At 54.1% G+C, this 17,640-nt stretch overlaps 7 protein-coding genes across 7 annotated transcripts; 4 read left to right on the forward strand and 3 right to left on the reverse strand.

The window, feature by feature from the left end:
* The first annotated feature begins 98 nt into the window (after window positions 1–98).
* Window positions 99–2,268, forward strand: CAOG_05139 (hypothetical protein). Its single transcript, XM_004346774.2, has 7 exons — window positions 99–231; window positions 878–936; window positions 1,131–1,241; window positions 1,320–1,527; window positions 1,610–1,680; window positions 1,766–1,827; window positions 1,920–2,268. Exons 1-7 carry the CDS (start codon window positions 129–131, stop codon window positions 2,011–2,013), a joined length of 708 nt encoding a protein of 235 aa, XP_004346824.1. The 5' UTR covers window positions 99–128; the 3' UTR covers window positions 2,014–2,268.
* A 241-nt stretch (window positions 2,269–2,509) lies between these two features.
* On the forward strand, window positions 2,510–5,854 carry CAOG_05140 (growth hormone-regulated TBC protein 1; the record flags this gene model as incomplete). The annotated part of the gene is made up of 7 exons (XM_004346775.2): window positions 2,510–2,805; window positions 2,843–3,245; window positions 3,355–4,614; window positions 4,707–4,823; window positions 4,915–5,307; window positions 5,402–5,541; window positions 5,662–5,854. The coding sequence occupies 7 exons, from the start codon at window positions 2,510–2,512 to the stop codon at window positions 5,852–5,854; spliced, it is 2,802 nt and encodes a 933-aa protein (XP_004346825.2).
* A 207-nt stretch (window positions 5,855–6,061) lies between these two features.
* Window positions 6,062–7,860, forward strand: CAOG_05141 (hypothetical protein). The gene has a single exon (XM_004346776.2). The coding sequence runs from the start codon at window positions 6,152–6,154 to the stop codon at window positions 7,721–7,723; it is 1,572 nt and encodes a 523-aa protein (XP_004346826.2). The 5' UTR covers window positions 6,062–6,151; the 3' UTR covers window positions 7,724–7,860.
* Window positions 7,768–10,754, reverse strand: CAOG_05142 (hypothetical protein). The gene is made up of 7 exons (XM_004346777.2): window positions 10,449–10,754; window positions 9,488–10,172; window positions 8,874–9,380; window positions 8,707–8,767; window positions 8,236–8,620; window positions 8,027–8,140; window positions 7,768–7,948 (listed from the first exon to the last, which is right to left on the reverse strand). The coding sequence occupies exons 1-7, from the start codon at window positions 10,728–10,730 to the stop codon at window positions 7,838–7,840; spliced, it is 2,145 nt and encodes a 714-aa protein (XP_004346827.2). The 5' UTR covers window positions 10,731–10,754; the 3' UTR covers window positions 7,768–7,837.
* A 21-nt stretch (window positions 10,755–10,775) lies between these two features.
* On the reverse strand, window positions 10,776–12,496 carry CAOG_05143 (mannosyltransferase domain-containing protein). The gene is made up of 3 exons (XM_004346778.2): window positions 11,517–12,496; window positions 11,184–11,448; window positions 10,776–11,074 (listed from the first exon to the last, which is right to left on the reverse strand). The coding sequence occupies exons 1-3, from the start codon at window positions 12,440–12,442 to the stop codon at window positions 10,835–10,837; spliced, it is 1,431 nt and encodes a 476-aa protein (XP_004346828.1). The 5' UTR covers window positions 12,443–12,496; the 3' UTR covers window positions 10,776–10,834.
* A 44-nt stretch (window positions 12,497–12,540) lies between these two features.
* Window positions 12,541–15,044, reverse strand: CAOG_05144 (protein kinase). The gene is made up of 7 exons (XM_004346779.2): window positions 14,905–15,044; window positions 14,757–14,840; window positions 14,588–14,671; window positions 14,418–14,501; window positions 14,241–14,324; window positions 14,086–14,160; window positions 12,541–13,987 (listed from the first exon to the last, which is right to left on the reverse strand). Exons 1-7 carry the CDS (start codon window positions 14,979–14,981, stop codon window positions 12,739–12,741), a joined length of 1,737 nt encoding a protein of 578 aa, XP_004346829.1. The 5' UTR covers window positions 14,982–15,044; the 3' UTR covers window positions 12,541–12,738.
* A 469-nt stretch (window positions 15,045–15,513) lies between these two features.
* On the forward strand, window positions 15,514–17,621 carry CAOG_05145 (aminoadipate aminotransferase). Its single transcript, XM_004346780.2, has 4 exons — window positions 15,514–15,842; window positions 16,035–16,416; window positions 16,502–17,310; window positions 17,444–17,621. The coding sequence occupies exons 1-4, from the start codon at window positions 15,537–15,539 to the stop codon at window positions 17,495–17,497; spliced, it is 1,551 nt and encodes a 516-aa protein (XP_004346830.1). The 5' UTR covers window positions 15,514–15,536; the 3' UTR covers window positions 17,498–17,621.
* The last annotated feature ends 19 nt before the right edge of the window (window positions 17,622–17,640 follow it).

Raw genomic sequence — 17,640 nt, forward strand, 5'->3', positions numbered from 1 at the left:
GTCTGATAAGCCTTGCAACATGAACTACAAACATAAATCCTCGATTGCAGCTCCGAGATCCGAAATCTGCAAGTCTGTTTCTCAGTCTCTGATCCAAACCACTCCTCCTTTGTGCAACTCTCCCGAACATGGCGTCCAGCGAGCTCTTTGAGAACTACGAGTTTGAGTTTACCAACATCTCGGCCAGCATCACCAAGAAGCTGAGCTCGCAAATCCCAAACTTTACCGGCGGTAAGGCTTCATGATTCTTTACATCTGTTGTTGGTGAGCTGTGGGGGGCTCACTGGAGCGTATTGCAGCCGCCCTTTATTTTCCTTGGCTCACACGCGCCGTTTAGTGAATCCCGTTCCTATCACTTTGCAATCTCGTCATCGTCGCTTTTTTTCCCCTTTATTTTTATTTTCCTCATTATTATTATTATTATTGCTTCCTTGCCCTTTCCCCCCTCTTCCCGCACTTCCATTGTCGCCTTTCCCCCTCCACTCTCTCTCACCAGCAGCACCTCGCTTTGATGGAGCTGCGCGGCCCAGGGGGGTGGGGGCCCGCCGTTGAAAGCATCGTCCAGTCGTTCAGCAGTCACACGCTTCTCCTTCTCCTCTTCACCTCTCCTCTCTTCCCACCTTCACCCTCCACCCTCTTCTGTCCTCCCTCATTCATCACGCTGCTGCTGCTGCTACTGCTGCCAATGTGCTCAAAGCGCCAAAGCTCGAATGCTGGGGCCCCCAAACAAACAGCCCATCCAACTCTACTCCATGGAGTTCTATGGAGTTTGCATTGGCTTTTCTTTCTACTCCACACTCGGCTGTCTTTGCAACACGCTGGGATGATCGCTGGGATGCTCACTTTTGTGTGCTGTTTTTGGTGCTTCATGCCACAGAGCAACGCAAGGCTGCGATCAAGGCGGTCGAGAAGGAAATCGTCCAGGCCGATGAGATTGTAAGCCAGAAGCCCTCTCTGGACCCTCGTCAATCACAGCACATCCAATCGAGAGACAGGATTGCATTGTGTTGGGGTTGGGGTTGGGGTTGGGGTTGGGGTTGGGGTTGGCGCAATGGCTCGGTTTTCGGGCGAGACACGAGCTCAGTCACAGTTCAACACCGTTCCTAACTTTGTTCTTCCGCTTCTCTCAGGTGCAAGGCATGGAGCTCGAGCTCAAGAACGCACCGGCACAGTTCCGCCCGCGTCTGCAAACAAAGCTGAAGACGTACCAGAACGAGCTTGCTCGCATCAAGAAGGAGCTGGTATGAATGCCGTTCCAACTTTTTCGTTTGTCTCCCCTCTCCCCTGTCCAGCAAACTCACATCCGTCGTTTTTCACAGCGTGGCTTGACAAATTCTGGCAATCGCGACGATCTTCTCGGCGGAGGCTCTGGCGCTGGATCCCCTGCTGGCTTTGGCGGCCGAAGTGCTTACCAAGATGTCGAGGCACAGTCCAACGACCAACGCTCGCGCATTCTCGACTCTCACGACCGTCTGAACCGCACTACCGGCCGGCTAGACAACGCACAGCGTGTTGCTGCCGAATCTGGTGAGTTTTTAATTTGGTGAATTGTTTATTTGTAGGGGGATTCATTTGTTCTCACATCGTCGTCGTCGCGTCGTAATCACAGAGGCCATTGGCCAGGACATTCTTGGCGAGCTTGGCACCCAGCGTGAGACCATTGTTCGCGTTCGAGGACGGGTGAGTTTATTATTTTCTGCCGGGCAGGTTTGGTCCACGCGCTTCCAATTTCTCACTGTGGTGCTTGAAACCCTTGTTCTTATAGTTGCACGAGACGGACGACAACCTGACTCGCAGTCGGCGTATTCTTAACGGCATGTATTACCGGTAAGGCGAGCAACAGCGTTTGTTTGTTTGATTTGTTTGATTTTTTTTTGGGGGAGCGGCTGGACTAACAGCTCCCTGCGCCCTGCCTACAGAATCATCCAAAACCGCCTCATTATGTACATTATCGTCTTGGTTCTCATGGGCATTCTTGGTATCGTTGTGTACATGCGCTTCTTCAAGAAGTAATTTTTGAACAGCCGGTCGATTGCTATTTTTTTTTCATTGTGCGGTTGTTGTCGGTCGCACCTGTTCTCTCTTGTTCTCTCTTGTGTTGTTGATTCTTGCCTTTGTCCTTTGTCTGTTTCTCTCACCACTTTGTCCAGCCGCCCGGTGATTTTGCAGTGTTTTTGTGTTTGTTCTTTGTTGTTGGTGTTTCTGTTTTGCTTCGTCGGTATTGCTGCAATCTGGTATTCTCAAATTGAAATTGTTATTTTGATGCCATTGCCTCCATTGCACCTTGTATGCGTTGCACCCGGTCTTGCAGCGATGATCGACTTGTCCGACCATTTTTGCCACCTGCACGATGTCCCTCTTCTTTTGCGTGGCTTCTTAATTCCCGTTACACGACTTGCATCTGCAGTCTTACTTTGGTTTGCGTGCATTTGCTTTTCCTTCGTTCTTCTGGCCAGTGTGGAACACGGCTTCGTTTCCTTCCTCGCCCGCTTCACCCCCTTTCTTCTCAATGTGGAACTGGTTGTCGTCGCTCGTGGATTCGTCCGCGCCACAGCAGCACCAGCAGTCATCATCACAGTCATCATCGCTCTACCGCTCTGTTGCCGGGAATGAGGACGAGGACCACGAGGACCACGACGACGACTGGGAGGACGGCGCTGAGAATGATGATGACGCGGATGAGCGTGCGCCCGTCCGCCGTCCTGCCAAGCACCGCCGCACCCACCACGGCAAGACAGATGTAGCAGCAGATACAACCACCACCACCACCACCACCACCACCACCACCACCATCAGCGACTCGATGTGCAACTACCTCGACGGGCTGGGCGACGACATGCAGGTCCAACAACTCCGACAAGGTCCCTGAAGGTAACGCCATGACCCCGACTCCGACCCCGACTCCGTTTGGACGCAGTGTGTCGTCGGTAGTGCCTCAAGCAACGGCGCGGAGCTCGTCAGGCGGACCGACTGGCGCGAGGAGCGCGACAAAAGCCAGCCAAAGCAGTATTGCGGCACGGTCTGCAAGCGTGCCAACAACGACGTCTGTCAGTCTCCACTCTGCGCCCAATGCACGGCAGCAACAGGCACAACAGCACTCTAGTGGATCGCATCGCCTGTTGACTGGCAGCAGCACTGGTAGCTCAGCCATCCAAGCCAAGCCAATGGTCATGCCACACATCCAGTGGAATGCTCTGACACCGTCCGTCAACGCCCCAGCGACCAAGGCGAACAACCCCAGCCAGGTAACTAAGCTTGGAAAGCGTCTCTTGAAAAAAAAAAAAAAAAGAAAGGCCGATCGAGTCACTTACTTTTTTATGATCAATTCTGTTGTTTTGGCAACATTTCACACAGCAGCTCATTGACGTCGTATCGTTGACATCGGAAGCTTCCACACCCGCGGATGGATCAAGCATGTCCCTGTCGTCGACATCCTTGTTTGAAGAAGGGGCCGAAATGGTGCGCAAGGAAGACGCGGATTCCGACGCGAGCAGCTTTGTCGAGAGTCTGGCAAGCGAGTCCGACTTGAGCGACATGGACGAGCCCACATCCTCCAGCAAGAAGAACGACAAGAGTACGACATCTCCGAGTTCCGAGGACGAGGCCGAGTCTGGGGGGTCGCCAGCACAGCGCGCACCTGCCCCTTCGGCGTCCATCTTCCCCGTCCTTTCTTCGGGATCGTCGTCCAACTTTCGTTCCTCGCTCAAGTACAAGCCGGTGGTACTTGCCGACTTGGACGGCTCTGGAGACGAGAGCGACAGCCACCAGTCCTCGTTCAGTCTCGGTGTGCCCCATGCGTCGTTCATGCGCTCGCAATCAATCAACACTGTCACCGAAAGCGACAGCGACGAGGCATCCAACCGACGCGCCGGCAAGCACTCACGCACTCATGCCACCGCGAGACCATCGCGCACGCAACCGGCGGCGACCGCGGCAGCGACCTTGTCCAGCAACGTCCGGGCGTATCGGTGCGTGATTCGTAGTCTACGCCCCACACCCGATGCTTGGGAAGCCGGTGGCTGGGCGAGCGAAACTCTGGCCACCTTGCAACGCCGGCAGGAGGAGCTGGAGAAGGAGCGTCAGACTGCCGCTGCAAGCAGGCAAAAAGGCTCTGCCGGCCAGGCGGAGGACAGCGATGAGGATCTCTTCTCTGTCCCGCAAGGTCTCAAGGATTTGTTTTCTTCGATTTGGAGCAAGATTGGCAATGAAGCCACACCCTCGGCCGCCAGTCCAACATCAGGAAATGCGCGCAGCAGCAGCAATGAGTCGTCTTCTGCGGAAGCCACAGACAAAGCGACGGTCGTGGCCGCCAGTCCCTCGGTCGCTCCAAGCAAGGGCTCTGCCCGGCTGATGCCGGTGGACGAGTATGGTGTCGAGTTGAGCTCGGTCTGCTCGAGTTCCCGCGCGTTGGTGCCCGCTCCGCACCACCATCACTCGCCCGAGCTCGATACAGCGCGCACAAGGCATCAAATTCGATGGCTTGCCTATCTTGAAAAGGTGTACAACGTGCGCAGCAAGGAGGTGCGGTGGGCGACTCTTGGCGCGACGCTTCCGCCTGCCGAGAATCTGACCCAGCTCATTCGCGGAGGCATCCCCAACAAGTTCCGGCGTCACGTAAGGAGGAGCTTGAGAGACAAGCAAGGAATGGATTCAAGGGATTTGTGTTGAGCATTGACGTTGTTTTTGTTTTCGATTTTCCTGTGCAGATTTGGTTGAGGGCCACCTCCGCCATGAGCCAATGGAGGTCTCAGCCAGACATGTATGCATACTTGCAGCAACAATCCGGTGGTGATCATGGCGAGTACCATCGACAAATCGAAAAGGTAAGGCAGCATGGGCGACGTCACTTGCTTGTGTTTCTTTGTTATTGTTTGAAGTGGTTTAACCTGGGCCTCTGCTTGCCTCTCTTTCCAGGATCTTTTGCGAACCATGCCGGATAACATTTTCTTTGCGTCTGCCAATGCCCCCGGCATTGCGCGACTCAGACGAGTCCTGCACGCGCTGTGCTGGCGGTTCCCCGAGGTCGGCTACTGCCAAGGCATGGGCGTGATTGTCGCCAGCTTCTTGCTTCTGATGGAAGAAGAGGAAGCCTACTGGATGATGGAAACGTTGATGGCTCGAATGCTGCCCGATCAGTACTATTCCAAGGTCCTTCTCGGCGCTCAAGCAGACCAGCGTGTGCTGAAGGAGCTTGTTGCGCAACGCCATCCTGATTTGCATGCCAAGCTGGAGGAGCACTGCGTCGATATCACGCTGATTTCGCTGAACTGGTTTTTGACTCTGTTTGCCAACGTTGTGCCGCTCAAGGTAGGTTTCGAGATGTTGGTTTGGTATTGTTGGCACAAGTTTTGGGTTGATCATCGTTGCTGATTCCTGTTTTGTTTTGTTTCTTCTTCTGAAGATTGCCCTTCGCATTTGGGACTGCATCCTCTTTGAGGGCACAAACCTGCTCTTCAACTTTGCCCTGGCAATGATCGGTCGCCACCACGACGAGCTGATGTCGCTGATGTCGCTGCATGACACTGGCGCCCTGTTCAAAATGTTAACCTCGCTGCCTTCTCGGGAAACCGATGCCGAGGCAACGCAGAAGCTTTACTGTTCTTTTTTTTTGAGACCAACTGTTGCTCGCCTCCTTTGGGTTTTCAAACAGAATGCTTTGAGTAAAATCACGCTCGATGCCAAGTGGATTGCAGAAAGGCACGAGCACCACCGCGTCGCCATCGGGCAGGAATTGGCCGAGCTGGACGTTCTCCGTAAATCTTCCACGCACGAACGCCCGAAAGCAGTCACTTTGACGAGCAGCGAGGCTGAAAGCTCGGCCCCAAGCGAGGCTGATGTGACTGTTTCAGCATGATAACGGCGATTGTCCGATGATCCTGCATGCTACGACTACCAAAAAACGAAACGTGTGTTGATATTTTTTTTACTGCTTTGTATTTTCTGCTTCTTTTCAGTGGTGGGTGCTTGTTTCTTCTTCTGAGCATCTGCTTTTGTACAAAACAAATTCTAAGAAAAGGAAACAATAATGAACAGAACACAATCACGCAGTCTTCTTGATTCACTCGCTGCAATAGATCAAGCTCGAGTGATTTTATTCGACCACTCCCATCTCCCCATCTCCCTTCACAAAATATCTCAGACACTGAGCACAATGGGTGTGGCGGCCATCTTAACGGATTTGCGTCCGCCACGCCGCCTGGTGCTCCCGTTCAGCTGCGGGACGCTCCTGCTGCTATGCATGGGCACCATCTACTCGTTCGGCGTGCTCGGCGTGCGCATCAAGTCGCGCCTGGAGCTGACCGAGCCCGAGATCACGGCCATCCAGACTGCGGGCCTGCTCGGGATGTACTTTGGCGTGACGTCGGGCCTGTTCTTTGACCGCTTTGGCCCGCGCCTGACCTGCCTGGTCTCTGCTGCAATCGCCAGCGGATGCTACCTTGTGACGTACGCGAGCCTCGCGGGGACGTTCTGGGCGCCCACGGATACGCCGTACGAGCTGCTCGTCGCCCTCTTCTTTGGCATCGGACAGGCCTCCCACGGCTTTTACACGGCCGCGATGGCTGTCAATCTGCGCTGGTTGCCGTTCCACATCCGGGCCAAGGCGACCGGCGTGCTCGCGGCGTGCGTCGGGCTCTCGTCCGGCATCTTCACCCTCATCTACGAGGCGTTCAACGAGGCCAACAGCTACTACATTTTCGTCGCGGGCGCCTATACGTTCGTGGGTATCATTGGTGCAATATTCCTCAAGTTCCCTCCGTCGAGTGGCGACGGAGCAGCTGCTGCGCATTCGTCAACGTCGGCTGGCACGACTGAAATTGCCATGACACCACCAAAGCGGCAGCGATCGTCGCGGCGGTCGGCAAAGTACGCTCGCCTTCAAGAGGAGGAAGAAGCAGATGAAGACGACGACGACGAAGACCACGATGATGCTCAAGCAGAGAAGGAAGAAGCCGCCGCCGCCGCCGCCGACGACGACGAAGGCCAGAACGCACCTTCTGTCGACGAGGAGAGTCACAAGCAGCTCGCACAGCTCGCACAGACAGACCCGAATCTCGACATTACCGGCAAGCGCTTGCTGCTCAATTCAAACTTTTGGATTTTGTTTTTCGTCATGGCAATGCAAGATGGTGCTGGTGCCATGTTTATCAACAAGCTCGGCTCGATTATTGCGACAGAGCCAGACTGTGGCTGCAACAAGAGCACGCTCACGGTCGCGTTTGCCATTGCGAACGCATGTGGTCGCATCTTCTGGGGCTCTGTTGCCGATGCCTACCGACGGGTCCTGTCGCCCGTTTTGGTACTGCTCCTCACGGTGGCCGGAATGGGTGGTGCAATGGTCTTTGTTGCAGCATTCCCAGCGCAGCTGGCGTTGGCGTCCATCATTGTAGCGCTGTGCTTTGGCGGCCTCATGGCGCTGGGCCCCGTCATTGTCGGCGAGCTGTTTGGCTTCAAGCATTTCGGTACCAACTGGGGAATGACAGTCTTGTCGCCTGCCGCGGGTACGATTCTGTTCAGCATCATGTACAGCCAAATTTACGTGTCGCAGATTGCCGATCCCACCCAAACCAACTGCTACGGTGTCGCTTGCTTCCGGCTGTCCTTCATTCTGGCGGCCTTGGCGTGTGCAGTTGCGACTGTCGTTTGCTACTGGCTTCACCGACGAACGTATGCCAATCCTGCCTGCGTCATTGCGACAGGTTCGCGATCAGGCGCCATGCATTGATATTTCCCCCACCAGCGAAACTCATCGTTATTGTTTTTTTTTTTGTTATTTTCACTTTATGTTAGTTTCATGTATTTTTGTCAACCCTGTTCGTAAACGACTTTGTATTGCAAATCAACTCATCTCCCACAACTGCGACAGTTCTTGAGAGTCTAGCAATGTTCCAACCGTGTCGAAGGACAACGGAACTTCTTTGAACTTGCGACCTGCGAGATTGGAAAACAGCTGGAAACAGAAGGAATGCGAGTGAGCGTTGGCGCGTTTCTCATTGGGGGTTCAAAGAGAACCAGTTGGTAGACTTACCGAAGCGTACGAATCCTCAACAATGTCGTTCACATCGTACTCAATCTTGGTAATCTTGCCTTCAAAGACGGCAGCCTGCTGCGTCACGTCGTGCGAAAAGTGGCTCTTGATTGCCTACAGAGTGTTTGAGAGGGGCCCCAACTGGGATGAGCACACGTGCAAAAGGATTCGAGCCAAACAGCACTGCACATATTGCAAGCAGCCCTTACATCAAGCTCCCAAAGCGAACTTTCAGCTGCACGGGTAGCAGCCGGGTTGGGCTCATCGGCATCGAAAGGATCTTCCTTGTAGGATGGAACAGACTCGGCAAGCTCGCCCAGCTTGCGTTCGAGATTGCGATGCACAAGAGCCATGCACGAAGGATGGCGAAGAATCAAGTTGAAGATTATTTGGAGAATCAACTTTTGTGCAGGCAGCGGTGCCGAAAGCCCCAGGCGACCCAATCGCTTGGCAAACGAGGCCACAAGGTAGGACGGCAAATGGCTCGAGCTCAGGAAGATATCAGCCAGGTGGAAGAACCGAGCACGGTACTTGACGTGGAAGATTTGGGGGTCCAGCAAGGCATACAGCTTGGCGTAGAATTCGGGATAGTCGCTGTGACACAAGAAGGGAGGGCGAGCAATGACAAGTGAACGTCGGATTGAGTCAAAGCGACCGTCATTCAAAAAGCAGTTCTGCTCAGATTGTGCTTGGTAATCAAGGTAAACAGACTGCTCAAGGCAAGCACGCTGACCACACCACCTGGAACAAACAAACCTGAAACAAAACCAGCATGAAGACACGATCAGCGCGTCATAGAAACACAAATCAACCTTCAAAGACAAGCAGCAGACGTGCGCGACCGTACCAACGTTGTAAGATTCCGTCAAAAAGTCGATAAGCAACTTGGGCTTGTTTAGATGGGGAAGAATTTGCTCGTCCAAGATGATGAGCACGCGCTTGTAAATGTCAATCGGCAGTGGAAGACGCAGCAAGGCCAGCCAGCAGTCGGTAAAGACGGCGCGATGCTCGGTCAGGTTTTTCAATGGGTGGAGTTGGAGGCTGTTGTCCTGGATGCCGAGGTCGCTCGTGTCCATGTCTTCGCCAACGAGATCCATGTCGTACATTTCGTCGTCGTCGTCGTCGTCGTTATTGTACTTGTTTTGGCGCTGAGACTGGCGACCCTTGCCTTTGCGCTTGGGGGCATCATCGTCGTCGTCATCCGATCCAGCGTTGTCCGCATCGGCTTCGCTGGCCGCTTGATTTCGCCTTCGTTTGCTGGGTCCGTCATGCTTGATTTCGGCGTGGGACAAGGCGACCTTCAATCGGTTGTTGCGGGCGTCCTGGCGATTGCTTGCCTTGGCGATTTTGGAGGCTGCGGAACAGTGACGAGCAAAAATTGAGTTAGACAGGCACTTTACCCTCGCCCACTCTTTACAAATACCCCCCCACTACGGAAACCAACAGAAACAGTCATCATACCTCCCACAGGCTCGCCGCAGTGGAAGCCGTTCAAGTCCTCAGCAGTGTTGGCCATGTTGGCGCTGCTGAGCAGAAGGAAGATGTGCTGGATAAACTGGGCCATGGTGATGTTGGCCTGAGTGATTTGCGATTGGGGCGAGCCTTGGCGTGCGGATTCAACAGCAATCAGGCTGGCGAGATGCTTGTACGTGTAAAAGCGAACATCGTCAAACTTTTCGAGGTAGCCGGTGATGAACGCGCTCGCGAGTTGATCGCCAAAGTGGGCATTGCACACGAGAGCAGCGAGGATGCGCGAGAAGAGCTGCGATGGGAAGGGCGTCTTGGACTGAGCGTCGGCTTCCTGTGCGAGCTGCTCGGCTTCGGCGCTCAGCAGTTCCATCAGCACGCCGATGGACGTTGCCTGGATGACGCCGTTGCGATGCGCAAGCAGTCCGAGCGCGAGGCGCACAAACTCGAGGTAGCGCTCGTGCAGCCACGGCACAATGTCCAAGTCGTCCTGCTCGACGCGCGACTTTTTCGACTTGTGCGCAGCGGAGGTGTCTTTCGATGACGACGACGACGACGAAGCAGCATGTTCAGCATGCAGGAACTGTGTCATCACGCGCCGCAGAGCGAGCAATGCCGCGTGCACAGTGCGCTGGACGAGCTTTGGGTTTGCGTCCTTGGTTGCAGCGGATTGAGCAGCCTGGAAAGCAGACAGACACGAAACGATGAGTTCCAATGCAAGACGAGATTGTCAATAGTGGGTGATGAGCTGTGTGACTGTGACTGTGACTGTGACTGAGAGGGGGGTACTGGGGAGGAGTGGAGTCGGACCATGTGGAGCGCCAAAACGTCAGTCCCACTGAAAGCAACACCCCCCCTGCGCTCCTCCCACCCCGACTTGGACATTCGACGCGAGATCTCGAAAATGAGCTCGTGTAGAAGGAGGGGAAAACGCCTATGGCCGAGGGTGGCTTGCCTTGAGGACGGCGAGGAGATCACCGACAGCGTGGCGGAGCTGCTGCTGTGAGGCAGAGACCGACGCAGAGGTCGTCGACGACGCGCCCTTCTTGCTCGACGACGACGCTGGCTCTGTGGATGCGTTGTGGTGGAGCAGGAGGAGCGCGCTCAGAGCGTGGCCGGCCTGGGTCTCGAGCTGGTGCAGCCGCGCAACTTCGGCTTCAATCGCACGAGTGGCGGCAATGTCAGACCCTGATGACAGCTTCTTGATCATTGTGTGAAAGTTGAGACTGAGCAACATAAACACGAAGAAGAACTTGGAAAGCAAGAAATGAAGAAATGAACATGAAATGTGAAAGCGAGCTGTTTGTTGCAAGGAAAAAAAAGGAAGATACACTCAAACGCTCAGACGACTCGAGCAAGGATAAACGCGCGTGCGATGGCAATGTTGCCCGCGAGCATCACTAGGCCTGCAAGCCATATCCATAGGAAGGTATTCTGGCTCTGGAACTCGAGGAGATACGCAGGTGCCAACCAGAGGCCTTGCACAGCCATCCAGAGCGCAAACAGCCCTGCGCCTTGCTTCCAGGTGAGATTGGTCGACCTGACTGCCAAGGGTAGTAGACAAACATACCAGACAAAGTACTGCTCCAAGAACAAAAGGTGCAGAAACACACAGAGGAGATATTGAAGAGAGAGTCAGGAGAACAAACACAAACGACCCAACAACATGCAACCGCTTTTCGCTGCTTACTTGCGATGTGCAGACCTTGTTAAACGCAACAAATAGAAATGTCTGCAAAAAGCAGCAAAACCCAAGGTCGCGATGAAACACGACGCCAACAATACCCACAAGAAGGGCTTGTGGCAAGAACGCGGCAAGACCGACAACACGCGCAAACACATCGCTCTCCCCATTCGTGAGATAGAGCATGTAAAAGTACGGCGAAAAGTTGTGCCGATGGTCTTTGCGGGTGATGTGATACAGAAATGTCTCGTGCAAGAACGGCCAACCGTAGCTGACAGCGGCACGCGAATCGATTAGTTTGAAAAGTCGAAAGCACGCATTTCGCATTTGCTGCCTTACATTGTCCACATCCAGAGACCGAGAGCCAGGAATGTACCAGCTGCGATGGCGCCAAACCAAAGCCGTTTCAACGAAAAGAACCTTCGCACAGACTGGATGATACGATCAAGGTACCCGGCTTGAGTTGTGAAAGTTGTGTCAGAGTCGCCATCAACATTCAGCCACAGGGGCAAGCTATACATGATTGGGAAAATCTTCATGTGCGCAGCAAAACCCAACAGCACGGCGGCCGTGGAGTGCCATTTACGCGAGGCGCAGTAGAGACAAGCAAGCACTAGCACCGATAACAGTGCTTCGGCATTGCCGCGCGTGCTCACTGCAATCGGCAACGGATTGAGCAGGTATAGCCCGACCAAGAACCAGTGGTAATGGATCCTGCTTGATTGAGTTGCTGTGGGTGCAGGAGTTTCGGCCTTGGACGATCTCAGATTGCCAGAATTGTCAAATTGGTCAATCTTGGTTGAGGTGTCGTCACCCAGTCCATCCTTGACTGTGCGCTTTCGCAACGATCGCCGAGGTATGCCAGTCGCATCATTGCTATTCGGTGACCTTGGCGTCGCAGCGGTGGTTGTCGAGCGGCCGGACGCTTTGACGGCTGCTGCTGGCGACTGGGGCAGCGCGAGGATGGCCGCGATGAGCCAGCCAGCCAGCAGATCGGCCACGACAAAGACCATCTTGCCAAACGCAGGGTGGACGAGCACGTTCGGCACGAGCATCCATGCGAGCAAGGGCGTGTAGCGGTACGTGTGGCGATCGTACGGCGACCCTCCGTCATGAGCAACGATCTGTGCCGCGTCTGTAAAGACATGGTAGTCGACGTCCGTGTACTTGACCTGGGAGTGAGCGTCGTGCCAGTCGCCGTAGACAACCAGGCACAATCGCACGGCGAGCGCTGCAGCAAACAGCAGCGCGAATTGTGGCTGCATTTTGGGGGAAATTTGCCAGAATCTGAGACAGGTGTAAAAGACTGGCTACCGTACCCCCCCATTCATGCACTGGTATAAATGGAACAGTTCACACAGATTTTCCAGACTGACTATCGGATTGAACAAAGTGATTCGGCAACACACAAAAACAACGCCGACGTTCCATCAAAAACACCAAACGACAATCATGCAAGAGCACAATTCAACGAAATGCAGGCGGATTGCGTTCACGACAGAGCCCCAACTTTGCGGACCATCGCCCCATTCTCAAAGGGTTTCAGCGATCCGATGGATCATCACGGATCCAACGAAACAAGGATGCTACCAAAGGACGGGCGATCGTCTGCAGCGTCGTCAAGACACTCCATCGCAAGCATGACAAGCTCGCTGATGCTCTGGAGCTCTGTCTCGCTTGGTTTGAGGGCCGAGTCCAGCATCTCAACGAATTTCTGGGTTTTCACAGCCTTGCGCATATCAGTTTTCAGTCTGGGCCCGGGCTTGGCGGCGGTCGCGAGCTCGAGCAGAATCATGCCAAAGGCGAAGACGTCCGTCTTGATGGTCATTCTGCCCTCGGCAAAGAACTCGGGGCACATGTAAGCAGCTGTGCCTTGAACGTTTTGAGTACGCAGGTAGCTTTTATCATCGAGGTGTTGAGCAGCTCGGACGAGACCGAAATCAGACACTTTTGCGTTAAAGTACGCGTCCAGCAGAACATTGTCCGTCTTGAGGTCGAGGTGGAACAGGGCATGGTCAGGAAAGGCCGTTTGGACGTAGTGCATGCCGCGGGCGACATCGGCCGCGATCTTATGGCGCTGGGCCCAGGTCAGCGGAGGGGTGTTGTTCTTCAGATTCAAGCGATCGCGAACTGAACCATTCGGCATGAATTCGTAGACCAGGCATCGCTCGTCACCTTCCTCTGCATACGACAGAATCGCAATGATGTTTGCGTGACGGAATTTGGACAAAGAGTCCAGTTCCGACTTGAATGCAACCGTGCCCTGCTTGGATTCGGCAGACAACTTCTTGATGGCAACGCGAGGGCCAGGCAAACTGGCGTCGTACACGCGACCAAATGCTCCTTCTCCAAGCAGAGAATCAGCGGCAAAGTTGTTCGTGGCGGCGACAAGAGTTGCGAGAGGAACTTGTGGGATGGGTCCGTCAAAGTTCGACGCGGATCCAGCAGCGGGCTGATTGCGCTCAAGGACGTCAATCCGATCAAGAGCTGACTTCAGTTCTTGATCTTTGGCAGCGAGCGCCTGATCTTTGGCAGCGAGACTTGAGCGCAGTTGTTGCAACTCCTGCACTTTGGTTGCGAGCTCTTGGTCTTTGGTAGCGAGCTCTTGGTCTTTGGTCCCGAGCGCCTCATTTCTGGAAGCGAGCTCCTGAACTTTTGCAGCGAGGACTTGCTCTTTGGTAGCGAGTTCGGAGCGCAATTGCTGATTCTCAACTGCAAGATTGACAGAAGGTTGGGGCTGAGGGGTTGCTGCGACACTGCCTGTCATCTGAACCGATGCGGCAGGTGGTGGAACTTTTTGGTTTTCCAAACTTCCATCGAAGAAGCCCAAGTTCACAAAAACCATGTGAGTGACATACCGTTCGACTTTGTTTCTTCATAACCGAATGCAATAAACAAATGGTCTTACTTGAATTTACAAATGGTATTGCCTGTTTGTCTGAGAGCAGAAATTCCGACGTGGGTCAAGAAGTTATCATTCAAACTGACGTGGCATGTTTGTTAGAGCAAATTGGCATACGAGTCGATCGATATTCAAAGCATCTTGCTGCACTCAGTATTTACCGAACGGACGTCAGGGTCTTGTTCACTTTGAGTGTCTCAGCAATCGCCAGCGCTCCAACGTCGCCAATCTGGTTCAGACTCAGACTTTTTTTTTTCTTAGTGAGCACGTTTCAATCCTCTGCTGGATCACACCCTGTCCCCCGCCTCACAAGCATCAGATATTGTGAGATGACGTACTCGAGCTTGGTTATCGTCGTGTTCGCTTTGAGCGCCTCAGCAATCGCCTGCGCTCCAACGTCGCCAATCTGGTTGCGGTGAGCACTGTCCGTTCCCTCAGCAGTGAGTACTTAGAATGCCCTCTGCTGGCATCCCCCACTCTCACGCATCCACGTTGTGAGATGCCTTACTGGAATCCAGTAACCGACGTGGTTACCTTGAGTGCGTCAGCAATCGCCTGCGCTCCCGCTTCTCCAATTTGGTTACAGCCCAGACTGTCCATCCCCTCCATCAGTGAAAGCTCTTCATGCTCGGCAGGACCGCCCACTCCCATGCGTTAGTCAAAGTGAGATGACTTACTGGACCTCATGCAATGCCGCATTCTCTTTGATTGCCACAGCAATTGCTTGAGCTTCAGGTATGCCCAGCTTATTGTGTTGCAGCCTGTCTTTCATTTGATCAGCCCACGCGTTGTCACACTGTTCCAACAAACTCGGGCTTGCCTTACGAGAGGAATCCATTCGTATACTTGACTTTGTCATACAGCTCGTACTGTTTCGGGGTCATCAAATGAGGCGACAGCATTTTGAGAAGATTTTGAACAAACAGCTAAACAAGCTGTGAGCTTTCCAAACAGAAAAAAAATTAGAAGAAAAAGTGACTGACTTGCTCGCATCGACGCTTTCCAGAACTGTGCTAAGCATTTCCGTGTTTCACTGGAGGTGAGTAAATGAGTTAGAAACGCATGGACATGCATTGGATTTGTCTCGTTGTTTCACTCAATCTAGAGCGACTCGAAACGCACTTCTTCAGGCAGACTTGCCGAGCTTCTCAACCCTCGCGCACTTGCACGAGTACTTTGTGTAAAGTGCAGTACTCGATAGCCAGATCAAGCATAATGTCAGAGGAGGTCTGTCAGGAAGTGCCTGCACAAAAGCCGCGCTTTCTGTTTCACGTCCCTTGTTTTTCTCAAATAACGGGAGATGTAAACATTGCACGCTCATCAGCAGTGCTTCAGGTGGTGTTGCAGATAGATCAAAGTTTTTTGTGTTTACAGCACAGCCCATGTAAATTTCGATGGGAAGGACGATGCAAGCAAGCATCACTTCACTTCTCTCCTTCTGTGCTCGTCTGGGGGTCATGCTTTCGGTTGTTTCAGCCTCGCTCGTCCGCCTGACACCGCTGCTGACTGCCACCACAACTGCCACTGCCACTGCCACCATGGCCGTTCCGATCCAGATCCAGATCCAGAACCAGCTACGCAGTCACCTCTCGACCTCGGCGACCTCCCTGACTGCCTCGGCTTCAGCTTCAGTTGCTGCTGCTGGTCCGCCTGCGACCCCAACCCCGCCGCTCGACTATGCGTCGTACCTGAGCCCTGCAAGCCGCGTGCGCCGCGAGTCTGCCATCCGCGCGCTCATGCCATTCGTCAAGCAGCCAGGCATGGTACGGTTCACCGCCACAGCCAGCCAGACCAGAGGGCACACGAATCGGGGAAGGGGGTTTGGCCGAGACGCGCAAAGAAGAAAAATCTCAGAAATGTCAAAAATCCCGAAATTCCCGTTTTGTCCTGTCCTGTTGGATTTCTAAACATCTCTAACTCAACAATTTCTTTTGCGTGTTGTCTCAAACTGGCAGATCTCGCTCGGAGGCGGAATGCCCAACCCAGCGACCTTCCCGTTCAAGGGCATGTCCTACACGCTCGCAGACGGAAGCACCATCCACTTGACGCCGGAAGAAACGAGCGCATCGCTGCAGTACTCGGCCACCCCGGGATTGCCCGAACTCGTTTCTGCTCTCAAGCAAATGCAGGTCGAGTATCACTACGGCGACCGAAAGCTCCGGGTTCCATCCTCCCTCTCGGTCACCGTCGGCTCGCAAGACGGTCTTGGCAAATGTTTCGAAATGCTTCTGGGTCCGGGCGACACGCTCCTCCTTGAAAACCCAACCTACAGCGGTTCGCTGTCGGCACTCCAACCGCTTTCAGTCAAGCTGCATGGATTGGCTACCGATGCCTTCGGTGAGTTCCTCTCTATTCGCTGCTGTGTTGCCACGCTCACATCGCATATGATTGCTCACACACCCCTCTTCTCATGCACATCCAGGCTTGATCCCGGCATCGCTCGATTCGGCCCTCACGAACTGGAACGAGGCCACGCAAGGCCGCCGCCCGCGTGTCTTGTACACCATTCCGACCGGATCCAACCCAAGCGGGGGCTCCCAGACGCTCGAGCGCAAGCACCGCATCTACGACATTTGCCGCCGCCCTGAAAACAACATTGTGATTATCGAGGACGACCCATACTACTTTTTGCAATTTACCTCCCCTCGCGTGCCGTCGTACCTTTCGTTCGATATTGACGACCGCGTTCTCCGCTTTGACTCGCTGTCCAAGGTGTTGTCGGCCGGAATGCGCCTCGGCTATGTGACTGGACCGACTCCTTTGGTCGAGCGCATCGACTTGCACTCGCAGGCGACCAACCTGCACGCGAGCGGCTCTTCCCAGGCACTCGCCGCTTCGCTGCTCAAGACGTGGAAGACGCAAATGCCCAAGCCCGAATTCCTTGCCGGCGACACCAGTGCCCCGTACGACTCTGGCTTGGATCTCGTCAAGCTGTCCATCCCTGGATTTGAGCTCCACGCGCGCCATGTCGCTCAATTCTACCGCACTCAACGCGACGCCTTCCTTGCAGCTGCCAATCGCCATCTCAAGGGCCTTGCCGAGTGGAACGAACCGACGGCCGGCATGTTTGTGTGGTTTAAGCTGAACGGCATTGCGGACACGCGCGATCTCATTCTGCGACAGGCCGTTCAAAAGAATGTGCTGCTTGTGCCCGGCAATGCGTTTGTCCCTGGCGGTGGTCAATCGTCGTATGTGCGCGCCTCCTATTCGGTCGCCACTCCCGAGCAGATGGTAAAACCAAGCAGAGTTTCGGATGTGGTGGTGTATTTTTTTTTTTTTTTGTTTCATTGGTTTCCGGCTCTTGTGGCTTTGCCTGCTTACTCTAACTTGTGTGTGCACTGGGGTTGGCATTGCTGGCAAGCAGGACACAGCCCTTGGTCGTCTGGCAGCGCTTCTCAAGGACGTACAGAAGCAGTAAAACATTCACATGTTGGGATACAAGCATATTTCCCTTCCGCACTCCTTGGCCTGTGTTCACCTCGTCCTGGTTGTGTGTGTATTTCCGAGTTTCTTTTGTTCCCTAATACACAATCTCCTCCTCGTCCTCGTCCAGTCTTAGTA

The sequence above is a fragment of the Capsaspora owczarzaki genome (genome assembly GCF_000151315.2).
Source record: "Capsaspora owczarzaki ATCC 30864 unplaced genomic scaffold supercont2.8, whole genome shotgun sequence".
NCBI lineage: Eukaryota > Filasterea > Ministeriida > Capsasporidae > Capsaspora > Capsaspora owczarzaki.

Excerpts from the sequence above, each read along its gene's own strand:
- CAOG_05139 (XM_004346774.2), top strand. The coding sequence starts at position 129 with ATGGCGTCCAGCGAGCTCTTTGAGAACTACGAGTTTGAGTTTACCAAC. Across the intron at positions 1,528-1,609 it reads GCGTGTTGCTGCCGAATCTG|AGGCCATTGGCCAGGACATT; the intron begins GTGAGTTTTTAA and ends TCGTAATCACAG. Across the intron at positions 1,681-1,765 it reads TTGTTCGCGTTCGAGGACGG|TTGCACGAGACGGACGACAA; the intron begins GTGAGTTTATTA and ends TTGTTCTTATAG.
- CAOG_05141 (XM_004346776.2), top strand. The coding sequence starts at position 6,152 with ATGGGTGTGGCGGCCATCTTAACGGATTTGCGTCCGCCACGCCGCCTG.
- CAOG_05142 (XM_004346777.2), bottom strand. The coding sequence starts at position 10,730 with ATGTTGCTCAGTCTCAACTTTCACACAATGATCAAGAAGCTGTCATCA. Across the intron at positions 8,621-8,706 it reads TTGATTACCAAGCACAATCT|CGACTATCCCGAATTCTACG; the intron begins GAGCAGAACTGC and ends CTTGTGTCACAG. Across the intron at positions 8,141-8,235 it reads GTTCGCTTTGGGAGCTTGAT|GCAATCAAGAGCCACTTTTC; the intron begins GTAAGGGCTGCT and ends AACACTCTGTAG.
- CAOG_05143 (XM_004346778.2), bottom strand. The coding sequence starts at position 12,442 with ATGCAGCCACAATTCGCGCTGCTGTTTGCTGCAGCGCTCGCCGTGCGA. Across the intron at positions 11,449-11,516 it reads GGTCTCTGGATGTGGACAAT|CTACGGTTGGCCGTTCTTGC; the intron begins GTAAGGCAGCAA and ends TGCCGCTGTCAG. Across the intron at positions 11,075-11,183 it reads ACAAGGTCTGCACATCGCAA|TACTTTGTCTGGTATGTTTG; the intron begins GTAAGCAGCGAA and ends TTCTTGGAGCAG.
- CAOG_05144 (XM_004346779.2), bottom strand. The coding sequence starts at position 14,981 with ATGCTGTCGCCTCATTTGATGACCCCGAAACAGTACGAGCTGTATGAC. Across the intron at positions 14,841-14,904 it reads TATACGAATGGATTCCTCTC|GCTGCAACACAATAAGCTGG; the intron begins GTAAGGCAAGCC and ends AATGAAAGACAG. Across the intron at positions 14,672-14,756 it reads GCGGCATTGCATGAGGTCCA|TCTGGGCTGTAACCAAATTG; the intron begins GTAAGTCATCTC and ends GGGGATGGACAG.
- CAOG_05145 (XM_004346780.2), top strand. The coding sequence starts at position 15,537 with ATGCTTTCGGTTGTTTCAGCCTCGCTCGTCCGCCTGACACCGCTGCTG. Across the intron at positions 15,843-16,034 it reads TCGTCAAGCAGCCAGGCATG|ATCTCGCTCGGAGGCGGAAT; the intron begins GTACGGTTCACC and ends TCAAACTGGCAG. Across the intron at positions 16,417-16,501 it reads ATTGGCTACCGATGCCTTCG|GCTTGATCCCGGCATCGCTC; the intron begins GTGAGTTCCTCT and ends ATGCACATCCAG.